Raw genomic sequence first — 13,298 nt, forward strand, 5'->3', positions numbered from 1 at the left:
TATTGCAATAATATGCCAATTATTGCACCCTAGGCTCATTCTATGTGAGGCTTATATGACCACGTTACCTCTAATTTAATAACTTAAATAAAGTTGTGGTTTAACCATTGCAGGCAACTAAGCACCACACAGCCACTCGCTCACTCCCTCCAAGTGGAACAGGGAAAAGAACTGGAAATAAAGAAGTAAAGTTGTTAAATTTGAGGTAGCATTAATGACTCATCGCATGTAATGGCTACCTGGAAAGACAAATGCCATAACCCTGTACATACTCCCCACTCCTTCCCCTTCTTTCCCCCAGCATTTATTGCTGAGCACGATGCTAAATGGTGTGGAATATCCCTTCGGTCCTCTGGGCTCCGCTGTCCTGGCTGAGTGCCCTCCCAGCCTCTTGTGCATCCCCGACCTCCTCGCTGGCAGGGCAGCGTGAGACACAGAAAAGGACTTGTCACTGTGTAAGCACTGCTCAGCAACAGCTAAAACACCAGTGCCTTACCAACACTGTTTTGCTCACAAATCTGCAACACAGCATCATCTACTACGAAGAAAATTAACTCTACCCCTGCCCAAACCACTATAAATAACTTGGCATAAAGTCCACACCCCCCTTCCCCCGCAGACTTCCACAGCATTTGAAGCAGTTATACAATCACGTTAAATGGGAGTTGGCAGGCTCTAAGACTGAGAGAAGCAGAATCAAAACATTTATGCCTTTTTCCCCAAACTGGCATACAACCCCAATTCATTCAGCTGCGTAGAAACTAATATTTGTTAGTTTCATGAGCACCACAGAAAAAGTCAACTCGCAATACAGCAGTATACTCATTGTAAACATTATTTATAGCATAAAGATTTACCTTGCCCGCCGCCGTCGCTGCTGCATCTGCCATGCCTGCCGCCTCCGTTGAATTTGCCACGCTTGTCGTTGCCGCTGTTGACTTTGCCTTGTCCTTTGTCATCAGCAGATATGGCATGCCCGCCGCCATTATTGGATATGTCAAGCCTGAGGGCACTGTTGAACACGTTATGCCCGACGTCGCCGTTGTATATATCATGTCCTCCACCTCCTCCTCTGATAGATCTGTCAAGTCCTCCACCTCCGATGGATCTGTCATGCCCTCCACCTCTGATGGATCTGTCATGCCCTCCACCTCTGATGGATTTGCCATGCCCGTCGCAGCTGCTGGAGTTGCCGTGCTCATTGCTGCTGTTGAAACAGCGCTCGGTGACGCTGAGACAGCGCTACTACCAACGAAACTAGAATTGAACTGAGGCAGCGATGCAGCACTGATGGGTAGGGGTATGTTCGGTAGCACTGGTTCCTCCACTTCCTAAAGTTGCAAATTTTAATTTTTCTTATACAAGACATACTACTTTCTCACCCCATCCCACCCAATTTATTAACAAAATTAAATAGAACAAAAATCCATACAAATTAAGAGAAAGCAAGTTTCCAGAAGAAATCCCGATCTCCCCACCTCTGTCTACCACGTCATTTTAATTTATGGCAGGCCTGCTTCCACATTATACTCTATTCAACAACTGTACAGCAAGAACACTGAAAGTTAACTCAAAACCTGTGCAGAACAGAGACGCACAGATCACATTTTTTTTCTTTCTTTTCTATACTTTAGTCATCAAAGCTCTGGAGAAGCATCATCCTTTCTAACTACCCTCGCATGGCTTCAATTAAGAGTACACTCTCAAGACAAGTGAGAAAGTGTTCCTCTTGCAAAATTAGGCGGGATAGCTGCCAAAGTTTCTAAAGTCATTACAGCAGGGAACGTGGAAAAAGGTAATGTTTAAAGAAGCAGGTAGGTTCAACAACCAAACTAAACACAAAAAGCACCAAAGAAAGTCAGACTAACAGCACTGAAGATTGTGTTCTGGCAAATACAGTCTATACCATGTATCAGGATGCAAATATAAAAATCAGAAGAGAGCCTCTTAACAACTTCAATTTTCATCCCTGCCACTTACTTTATTTGATTACTAAGATTGGATGAGTTATGTTTTAAATGGCATAGAAAATCTGACCAAAATTTGTACAGTACTATCATGATCTACTTAGAAATGACTAGGCAGGGATGTAAGTTGGTGCTACTGATATTCAGTGCATCCTGTAGCTTACATCTGTTTCACAGTTTTGATTTGAAAAGTTTATGGAACTTTTGATATTTGGACCATTATTTTATTTGCGTTACAGGAATAAACAACAGTGTTTACGATTTCTTTATATTGCATCATCCAGAAGTCCCATTTAATGATTTGAAACTTAAATTAACTTAAATACTTAATATTAACTTAATATTAATTAAATACTTAATGTTAACGTAAATACTTAAATTAACTTACAGGCAGCTTATATAACATCCAATAAAAGAAAAAATAATCTGAATATTCATGGTCATAGTTTTATGGAATAGATTTTTCCTATTAAAATGAGAAAAAAACTCTCTCACAATGAGTTTGGTGAGTATCAAAAACTGAGTCATCGTTAGCAGACATGCAGAATGCTGTCTTCTACTACTCTTTTTCACACTCTTGGCCTGTATCTTTCTGTACGACTTAAATATGAAACCAAAAATTAAGCTTTTTTTTTTCTTTTTATACTTGGCACTCGTTTCAAGTATCATTCCTGTAGAAAAACTATACAAACCTTCACCAAAACATTACTTCTCTTCTTAGGACTCATTCATTCAATTGCTAACGAGAAATGTTATAGTTTGAAGAATCTCCAAGGTAACAGAATTAAAAATTTCAAAATTACATAAGCAAAGGTATTCAAGGTATTCAAACACAGGAAATCAATTGGAGCCTGCTCTGAAACCCACAAGAAAACAAAAACAATGCAAAAATAAAGCGGTATTGTTATAATTTACTATGATGCAATAAAACTGACACACTTAGCTAGTTACTTCAGTAAGCTCAGTGACAGCAATTAATTTAAGAGTCACTTACCTTTTCTTGTACAGCTCTTGATAAATAGTGTATTCCTCTTTCCCTTCTCATTTTGCCACCTCCGCTACTCACTCCTGAAGACAGACCATTGGACGCAGCAGTACTGAATTTGTAGCTGGTCACATTGCTAGCACACGACAGTACAGAAGTTGGGGGAAACAAGAGAAAAAAAAATTACCAGCCAAATTTTTTTTTCAAGATATTAGAGCTGTTATTAGTCCTAGAATTGAAACCTGCTGATCAGAAAAAAACTAAAGCTGTCTCACAAGTTGCTAAACGCTGGTAAATACTTGATGTTCTAAATAGGAAAAACTTTATTAACAGCAGCAATGAAAAGGACATACATAAGTGCACCGTTCACACGGGAACAATGACTAAGCCAGAAGACCTGAAATAGAAGAGCTGATTTAGATTGTTATTTTCCAGTGCTTCCTTTAAATAGGACTGGTTCTCTGATTCTGCGATGCACGTGTATCTTTTGCAGGGATATAAAAGAACAGCTCACAAAAATACAGAAAGAGTGCACATATGCACACATACACATGGGAAACACTGCCAACAGCTCTGATAGAATAGGGACGCCTTAGACTTGTGTGGCAAGGTAATATGGCCTAAGCTTCAGAAGCAGCTCTGGCTTTCATGTGGCCATCAGCAGGAACAGCAGAGGTGTTTGGGTATGCCAACATTCCAGAAGTCTTTTCAGACATGAATACAGATCCCTTTTATAAGGCATACAAAGGCGTTTTTCTGGTACTTAAAAAAGCCTAGCTCAAAACCAGAAAGATATCCTAATCCAAGAGCAAATGGGGAAAAAATAACCCAAACCAGAAGTGGAATAGGGAATAACTCTAACAAAAGTACTATGGCAAGAAAATGAAGTATGCCTGGAAAAACCGTGACATCAAAGCTTATCTTGCAGCCAATCAGTCAGTCAGTACAGAAGTGCATTAGATCGCACTGGAAGACACCAGGTCAAACTCCCACAATACTGAGGAGGAGAACTGGTCTAAACTTGTCAAATACTTGACAACAGCCTGCTTAGCACTGTAACTGCATAGAGGAAGACAGATCCCTAAGGCATATGCTCAGACTTTTCTCTAATCCGAACTGTCAATCCATTAGAATTCTGAAAAAAGTCTTACATCAAAATAGATCTTCATTCAGACAACTATCGCTTGCCCATAACAGCCCATATTCCTCTTTCTGTTAACACCTGTGAGCTTCAAGGGGGCAAAGACAATTGTCAGCCTTCAAGCAAGTCTAATCTACAATTGGACTCAGGTTTAAAATATATACACACACACACACACACATAGATATATAGCATTGGTGGGCCAGAGATTTACTGAGTATTCCAACTCAACTGTCCAAAGGGACTCTTGCCAGCAGATCAGTGTGGTGCTCCTGCTCCAGAACATGGCACCCAACAGAGACCAGCATCACAAAAAACACTACCACCACTACCTACTCTACAAACAAAAGGTAGGGCACTGCAATAAACTTTGTGAACGAAATCAAAAGCAGTATGAGTTTGCTGTATCTCCTTCCTAAATGGAGAAGTAGAAAGGAGTTCTAACAGAGACAATTTAGAACAGTTTGAAAAAAACATAATTAAAACCCAGCACCTGATTGCACCTGTACCAGAACCTTAAAGCCAGTCGCTTCCACCCCTAAAAAGGTGGTTGTTGTGAAGTCCAACTTTTAGATGCCAAAACAAAGTGTTGAGTTCTTTCTGCAAGCCAAAGAATGCCCATGGTCACCTAAGAATTGCTTGGCAGATGAGCATAGAGTCAACAAAATTCCCTGCTACTGTTCTTTGAAAAGAGCGACCCCCTAAAAACCGAGTGCAAAGTCTCTTAACTCAAGCATTATTACCCAAAACACCATTTGCCCAGAAGGAAAAGCCATCAATATTATCTGGAGGATAACTCATTTGACCTAATCCAAGAAAGCAGTGTAACACAAAGCAGTCTCCTCAAGAAGAAATTCAATTAATTCTGCTGGATTTTTTTTATTTTAGAGATGAGTTAGCATTTGGCCTCAAATGATTCTAAAGAACACATGGTCTTCATGTGAACTCAAAGCAGACAATTAACTTCATCATGAAAGGAGTATTAAAAAAAAGAATAATAAATCATAAATCTTCCTCCATGTTTTTGCTTAAAAAATAAAGAAAAAAACACATCAATAAACATCCTCCTGAACTGTAACTCACTTCCCCTACTTCACCTTCTAAAGAATGCTTCAGAAAGAATCATCCCATTAGGACAGAGCTTTCAAACTGCAAGCAATTAAATAGCTAAAACTAATAGCTTTTCCCCTAGGGAACATTAGGAGGGACAAATTATTTTGTTATAAGTAAACTGAGTTATAAACCATGAAATATCTGTCAAAGCAAAATTTGTAACGCTACAGATTTAGTCAAACTACAAAATGAGCCATATTTCCTGTAGAAGGAAAAAATTAGGCCTCCAATAGCAAAGATCCTTTCTGTGGATACAGCATTATAACGTGCCTCGTTTCCCATCTTCGTATCCTACTCAGAAGATAAACTTGGGATAAAAAGTGGTGTATCAGTACTTTTATTCTTGCTCATCTTCCTTCCTTTCATAAAAACAACAATTTTCTCAAAGTTATATTGATCTTCAAACACAATCCAGACTTTGCAGCTGCCTCAAAATACAAAATTTTCATTGGATTTCCCATTCCTTTTACTGAGAACTGTCACCACCTTTCAGGTGCAGACCGTACTGAAAAAGGAGATTTCTTTCTTCCTTCAAGTAAGTTTTAAATTAATAGATGTCATACCTTTCAGATGGTTCTGCTCGCTGTTCTGCAGGCAAAGTCTTCTCTCTCATCCCCTGCAAGTTAAGTTTAGTTCAAGACTTAGCTGAATATGTACAGAATACACAAAGTACCAACAACCACTTCATGTGGTTTTTTGTGGTTTTTATTTTATTTATTTATTTTTAATTTTATAGCACTGAATACACCTCACCTACTTAACGTTGTTCCCTAATTCAGCATTGTGGGTACAGTTCAGTTAAATTTTGGGGCTAAAGTAAGCATCACTGCTTCACTCAGCATTGAGGACAAACTGATAGAACACTAAATCAAATTTGTCAAATCCTCTAACAAAGAAAGTAATTACTTTAAACAAAATGACAAAAATCGTGTGTGGGGGGGAGAGTTTTCATCAAAACTTGTGTTTGCCAACCCCGTAAAAGGGACATACTTTTCTGTTTTCTATCATTTATCAACAAACAAGAAAAAAAAAACCTCTACCCCCCTAAAAACTAAGCAGTTGCTGCTACATTCATTTTAGAACTTTACCAAATGGAGATTGTGCTGGCTAAACAATACAGAGATTGAAAGAGTTAAAAGCAATAAGCAACCAGTATTACTGACCACTTTGATTTCCAGCCTAAAAAGCCCATACACTTAACAAGTGGTCATTTGTACACTCAGACTGATACTGGAAACACAGATGTTTTCGCAGAAAGAGATGCCCATTTAATTTTATGGAAAATTTATCAGACTCCATCTACTCCAAAGCAATCAAAACCGATAACTCAGCACATTGTCAGAACTCTCACTTGGAGCACATAGCTCACCTGGAATAGTTTACACAGAACACGAGCATGTTTCATCAGTGACAGCTTTGTGTACATGAGAATATAAAAGGAAAACATTTCTGTCTTTTAATATTCTTTCACTGACAACAGGATGACTCAATAGCACATCATGACATCGTGAAAACAACCACAAGACACTGAGTGTTCCAAAAACAGAATTAAATCCATAAAAGCTCAATCTATTTCACAATGGTTCCCACTGCCTTAAAGCTCGCCTCAAACATACTATCAGTACTTTTTGCAAAGATAGGATAACAATTGGTTTGAGAAACATTCCAAGACTGGAAAAAAAAAACAGGCACATAAGGACTCAAAAATGTACTCACTTGGAACTTTGTGTCTCCTCTCTGGCAAATTTTGCTGGACTGAGTAGTTGAAGTCGGTGATGGTTCAGAATACCGCGTATAACGCATCGGCTGACGGTTTACTGTTGGTGTCACAAGTCTCTTAACAGGTGGAGGCTGGAATGCATTCTGGGATTCCAGCTTTGAAAGGGAAACAGCAATCAATTTATCCTTATGTCCACCCAAATTAATTCCAATATTTATTGATGAAAACAAATTACAGAACTATAAACCTCCCCCCATCGGTCTTGGCACTCAGTGAATACAATTTGAAAATTCTGAAGACCGTTCAACTTGTAGAGGGAAATCACCAGAAAACCAGTAACGAAATCCATAAAGCTATATATAAGTAGCCAAAGTCTGACTGAATTCCGTTTCAAAATTTGGCAGTTAGCTTCATAGACAAAATAATTCATGCTACCATAATTAAAATAATCCATGTTCCTAGAATATGCTCCTATCTTTTCCTCTGCCCACACTGTGATTTTTTTTTTTTAGTAGCTTAATTCATTAATTTAACATTTGAAGTGTTAAGCAACTAATTATACAGGCTTCTGGGCTTCACATCCCCTACATTTTCCCCCTTCAAAGTTACACAAACAATAGAACACACTCAAAAAAAACAACTTGTCAGTCTTACAATAATCTCATTCATTAAAATATGATCCAATGCTTTACATGTGCATTAGATGCACTTCAAGTAGTGGGTTTGACTTCCCTTTTCAAAGCATTTTCACAGACCAGAGTTAATTTTTAACACAGACCACTGCGTGTTCTGCAAAACTGACTTAACTGAACTGTCAGACAGAAAACAAACCCTAAAGGCTACAAGATTTACCGATGGCTCCGCCTGCGGTCTTAAGGATCAGAAAATACAGTCTTAGGAAGCATGCTATTGTTCAAATCAATACCAACAGGAAATCGTTTACACCGCAGCTTTAATTTCACAGTATCTCCCAGCTCTTAGTAATAGGATTCACACTCTCTCTAAAGTATACAAAAATACATCTTTCTAAAAAATATTACATTCAGTTTGAAACCTTGAATAAGACATGTTTTATGTAAGTTCACAAATCTACTTCGAGTGAACGACGGTTCATTGCTGGTTTTAAAGGTAAAAAAGAAAAATATTAATTCCCCCAGTTAGGCATTCAATACACCAAGAGCTATTCTGCCTGGTACAGTTCCTTGAAATAAGAAAAATACCACATCACTGCTACCCACTGCAGAAGTTTAGCCTGAGTGCACAAGTGTTCCGTCAACCGCATGTTCACTTTAGCAGGAAAACACACGATCGTCTCCTCAGCAAATAATTGCTTCTCATCACGGGCTACCCTTCTCCCGCCACCATTATGAATTCTAGTATTATGAATAGACAATCTATCTCCTTTCACCCACTGACAGCTGCGTGCAACATTCATTTAGTGGCTGACAATTTCAGGCTCTCTGTTGCAAATCTGGCAGATCTTTCTTAATGCCTTATCACAGGTATATTGCTATAATATAACTGAGAATTCACACCAGATTTGGTTTTAGTTATTTGGATAATATTTATGATATACTTCACTTCTCCATGCCCTTGTAATTTGGCAGATGGTGAAAAGATGGTCCAGGAAATCTGAGATGTTTGTAAACTCTGAAGTGATTGTAAACTTAATTATACATCCATCCAGTCAAGGAATTAGCACAGAAACTTCTTGAGACACTGTCCCTTTTCTCATTAGAACAGAAGATGAAAAGTTTGCACATCTTGTTATTTCCTTCAGTCACCTGATCTTCAAGTGGTCATTTAAGGGTTTTGCAATTTAATAAGCCCAAGAATACCCCTAACTAAAGTCATCAAAAAAAGATGACTAGTTTTCATTTTTTAAAGAAAATGAAAGGAAATCATGCTTTACCACAGCATTATCACCAGTTCTGTGCTACCTCCAAATAGGAATTTAGGAGCGTTAAGATTTATAGCGTCAGAAAAGAAAAAGAAAAAAAAAAACCTCTACCCCCCTAAAAACTAAGCAGTTGCTGCTACATTCATTTTAGAACTTTACCAAATGGAGATTGTGCTGGCTAAACAATACAGAGATTGAAAGAGTTAAAAGCAATAAGCAACCAGTATTACTGTCCACTTTGATTTCCAGCCTAAGAAGCCCATACACTTAACAAGTGGTCATTTGTACACTCAGACTGATACTGGAAACACAGATGTTTTCGCAGAAAGAGATGCCCATTTAATTTTATGGAAAATTTATCAGACTCCAACGATGGTTCATCGCTGGTTTTAAAGGTAAAAATGAAAAATATTAATTCCCCCAGTTAGGCATTTAATACACCAAGAGCTATTGTGCCTGGTACAGTTTTGCAATTTAATGATACCCCTAACTAAAGTCATCAAAAAAAGATGACTAGTTTTCATTTTTTAAACAAAATGAAAGGAAATCATGCTTTACCACAGCATTATCACCAGTTCTGTGCTACCTCCAAATAGGAATTTAGGAGCGTAAGATTTATAGCGTCGGAAATTAACAATTTTCCTCCTCTTTACTTTGAATGGTGATAAAAAGCAGAAAAATTAGTTTTCTGTGCCCGAATGAACACGGAAGTCTGTACAAAGTCTATATGACCACTCAAGCAGTATTTTTCTATTTGTGATCATTTCTTCAAGAGAAAACTTGCCTCAAGAGGAATTTTAATATGCAGCTTCACCCCAAGTTGGGGGACAAGATAAAACGACTTGGTGTGTTCTAGAGCTGTTGCTCTCAACTTACAAAGATAACATAATTCTTAACCTGAGTAATCTTCACAGCCCATCATCTATTGTGGATACATGCCAATATTAACTTGATTTGATGTCTATGTTGTCACTGAGGTTTGAGAAAATTTTTCTAATAGTGATAAAGCATTGAAAAAGTTATCTACCTCAGCTTAAGACATTATTGGTTCTTACCTTTCTTCGTTTGGACTGGAAGTCAGTAATATCCGGTTTATCTATGTCCGGAGGCTGAGGGAAAAAACAAAGCATAAATATTAGAGGGCAATTTTTTTCTCCTGAGAGAGAGGGTTCCCTGCAACAAAAATGTGGGGGTTCATGGTCAACTTACACAACACAGCGGCAAAAGAGATGTCATTCTTTTAGCATCCTGTTGAAAAAACAGCGCAATAAATTAAACCGGCCACAACGTAAGGAAGAATAGTTTTATCTTTATCCTTTGATGGCACATTTACTAAGTTTTATAAACACATGAAGCAAAAACAGATTAAAAGAAGTGCTATTTACCAACAAAGGGCTTGACAGCTTCTCCATTGCCTCCAAGATGCGCCGTGCTGAGGTACTTAACGTAGCGCGGGACCGCACAGTTTCTTGTCTAGCTTTCGCTCTCTTTTGTGCCTGAAAAATTAGCATTTTAAGTGTTACAATGGTCAATTCTCAGCTAAGGAGGCATGTTTTTTACGTCCCAAGGCTACACTGATGATACAATCAATATATTCTGATGACAGAGAAACATGCAGTCCCTGGGAGTTCAAGCCATAAAGAAGAGAATACGTTCGGAGTTTAATGAAGTTTACCTTGGGCCTCAGTGCATCTTGCACGTGCTTGTTGCACGAGCAATAAAAGAACTCCGTACTTGTAAAAGGTCAAGACGGATGATGCTAGGACTGCTAAGGCCTCCGAAGCAGTAATCAGGGAAACAGAACTCAAGAAAAGGCTTGTGGTACAGAAAGCATTTTCAGTAACAACACAGACCTCAGAGTTTCACGATGGTCTAAGTGTACCATCTTAAAATCAGTGTATACAATCATAACCAGGAACTAGTTTTACTTCTCTCTTGCTTCCTCCCTTCCCCCAAGATTAAAGTTGGCTGCAAATCTTTGTCTTAAAAGATAAAGATCTGATTTAAACTGTAACAGATCTAAACATTACACTGAAAAAGTAAACTGTTTATTTGCACCACCCAACTTCAAATATCAGTCAAAAACTTCCTTTGGTGTGACTTTTTTTCTTCCCAGGTTAAACCCCTCAAATAACCACACTGTGCTTATCACACGATGTGAAGACAGGAAGCAGACCACGCAGCATGTAAAAACACAAGTGAGACTCACAGAACCACAGAATGGTTAAGGTTGGAAGTGACCTCTAGAGATCGCCTGGTCTACCCCCCCGCTCAAGCAGGGCCACCCCGAGCAGGTTGCCCAGGACCATGTCAAGTCAGCTCTTGAAGACCTCCAAAGAGGGAGACTCCACAGCCTCTCCGGGCAACCTGTGCCAGGGCTCCATCACCCGCACAGTGCAAAAGCATTTCCTGATGCTCAGACAGAGCCTCACGTTTCAGTTTGTGCCTGTTGCCTCTTGACCTGGCACTGGGCACCGCTGAAAACACAATGGCTCTCTATGCTCTTTGCACCATCCATTCAGGTATTTATATACACCAATAAGATCCCCCCAAACCTCCTCTCCTCCATGCTAAACAGGCCCAGCAGTCCCTGCCTCTCCTCAGAGGAGAGGTGCTCCCAGTCCCTTGATCTTCTTGGTGGCCCTTCGCTGGACTCTCTAGTACCTTGCTGTCATTCACAGCAAGCAGCAAGAAGCAAGCTACTCTCTCCTTTAAAAGCCTAGTATTTTGGTTCCTCTTTTTACCATAATGCAGTAAGATTGTAAAAAACAAAAATAGCCGACCAAAGAGGGTTCCCAGCTTTGCACCACAAGGTTTCAAGGTTTCCCGTAAGTGAGGTACTTGTACTGCCCTTTTTCCGTTGCACAAATGGACTGTCAGAACAGAGCCAGCAAACCCGCGTTTTCATTTTCTTCAAATTCCTTTTGATTTATCGATAAAAGTCACTTTCATTTAAATACATTCCTACCAAACCTGATTTGACTTTCCTTTTCGATTCAGCTCTAGCTAATCAGAGTTGTCAGCAGTTTTTATTTGCTATTTCCAAGAACTCTTGGGGGCAAATAACTCTCTCCAAGAACTATATGAATCGTTCAAAACAGAAAGCATGTTACTGCTTATCTTGGGACTGCATTTAGTCCTGCATGCCTCTGTGTACCAGAAGAACAAAGGATCAGCAAAGTTGATTTTAGATATTTTCAAAGACTGCAGGTTTATACAACATATCCATAGCATGAATGTAGGCATGCTTGGAAAAGAAGATCCACAGATAAATATTAGCCAGGTTTGACTACTGTAGCTTTTGCTACCATAAACACAAGTTTTCAAAGTTATGCTGTCATTGGCTTTTTTGCATCAAGTTATTTTAACGTAATGTAGTCAGAGGCAGACAATGGCACTTAAATGGAATTTTTTGAAAGACCTAACAACAGAGGAAACCCCAACTACCAACAACTAGCCCAAACTGTCATTCTTGTTCTTTCTGACAAGTATTACCTGTGGTAAAAACTGTCATTAAAGAATTTAAACAGAAATCAATCTCGTCTATTTTTGTAGACCAAGAGGGCAGAAGAGCAACTGTTTGGCAAAACTTTTCCCCTTCGGCAGTGCTCCTTTTATTATTTCCATCACTATTTCCCACTACACTACTTTTCTCATACCTGATAAGGTTCCGTCTTTGGCTGCCTTGATCTTACAGCTGCACCACCGGCATAAGCCGTCTTTCCGGGGTATAATGGAGAAAACCCAAGCTGGTTTTGCTTAAAAACAGACGTACTTCCACGTACCTACGGAAACACAGTATGAGAAGTGGATAGAAAAACAGGTACACATTCAAACTGATTAAAAGAAATACTGTGCAGTACTTACAGGACACAGTCCTCCAAAAACAAATAAACTGAATGCAGGTTTCTTAGAGCTAGCTGCAGAATGCTGCGAGAGGGAATGAGTTCTTTCAGCTTCTGTGGGCCAGAGCAGTGACGATGAAGTATTTTTTAAAACTGCAACATCTGCCAAAATGACGTATGCTAGATGTAAATGCCTCTCGTACGTACAGAACTTTAACAATAAAGATCACACTAATTCAAGTTCTTCAATACAGAAAAATAAGCATGACTTCAGCTTCTTTAAATAGATCAACTTCACGTACAGACTGAAAACCAAGTATCACCTACAAACTTGAAAACTGTTCACAGAGCTGCAAGTAGTTTTCACCAATCTTACCAAGTTAATACTGTGCTTCCAATGCAGGTATTTTTTTCCTTCATGCTAAGATAAAAGAGGACCGCATAAACATCAGTGCATTTGTACGGACAAAGCTTTTTTCTGTGTTGGTAAAAGGCTGGAGGCCAGCACAGATCATAATCGCACAGGTTTTAAACCTGAAGATTCCCCAAAGGCTGCTCTAAGAGTTAACGATCTTCTGCCCATGTATGTTTTACGAAGACACACCAGAAAGTTCTAGTGCACTCAGG

At 39.0% G+C, this 13,298-nt stretch overlaps 1 protein-coding gene and 1 long non-coding RNA gene across 2 annotated transcripts; both read right to left on the bottom strand.

Moving 5' to 3' along the window:
- Positions 1–997: 997 nt before the first annotated feature.
- On the bottom strand, positions 998–5,819 carry LOC310891118 (nuclear pore complex protein Nup153-like; the record flags this gene model as incomplete). Its single annotated transcript, XM_083853419.1, has 4 exons — positions 998–1,003; positions 1,041–1,331; positions 2,962–3,088; positions 5,770–5,819. The coding sequence occupies 4 exons, from the start codon at positions 5,817–5,819 to the stop codon at positions 998–1,000; spliced, it is 474 nt and encodes a 157-aa protein (XP_083709545.1).
- Positions 5,820–9,889: 4,070 nt separating this feature from the next.
- Positions 9,890–10,329, bottom strand: LOC310891128. Its single transcript, XR_014577438.1, has 3 exons — positions 10,212–10,329; positions 10,036–10,074; positions 9,890–9,935 (listed from the first exon to the last, which is right to left on the bottom strand). It is a non-coding gene; the product is annotated as an uncharacterized lncRNA (long non-coding RNA).
- Positions 10,330–13,298: the final 2,969 nt, after the last annotated feature.

The sequence above is a fragment of the Anser anser genome, assembly GCF_964211835.1.
Source record: "Anser anser genome assembly, contig: HAP1_SCAFFOLD_97, whole genome shotgun sequence".
In the NCBI taxonomy this organism is placed as follows: Eukaryota; Metazoa; Chordata; class Aves; order Anseriformes; family Anatidae; genus Anser; species Anser anser.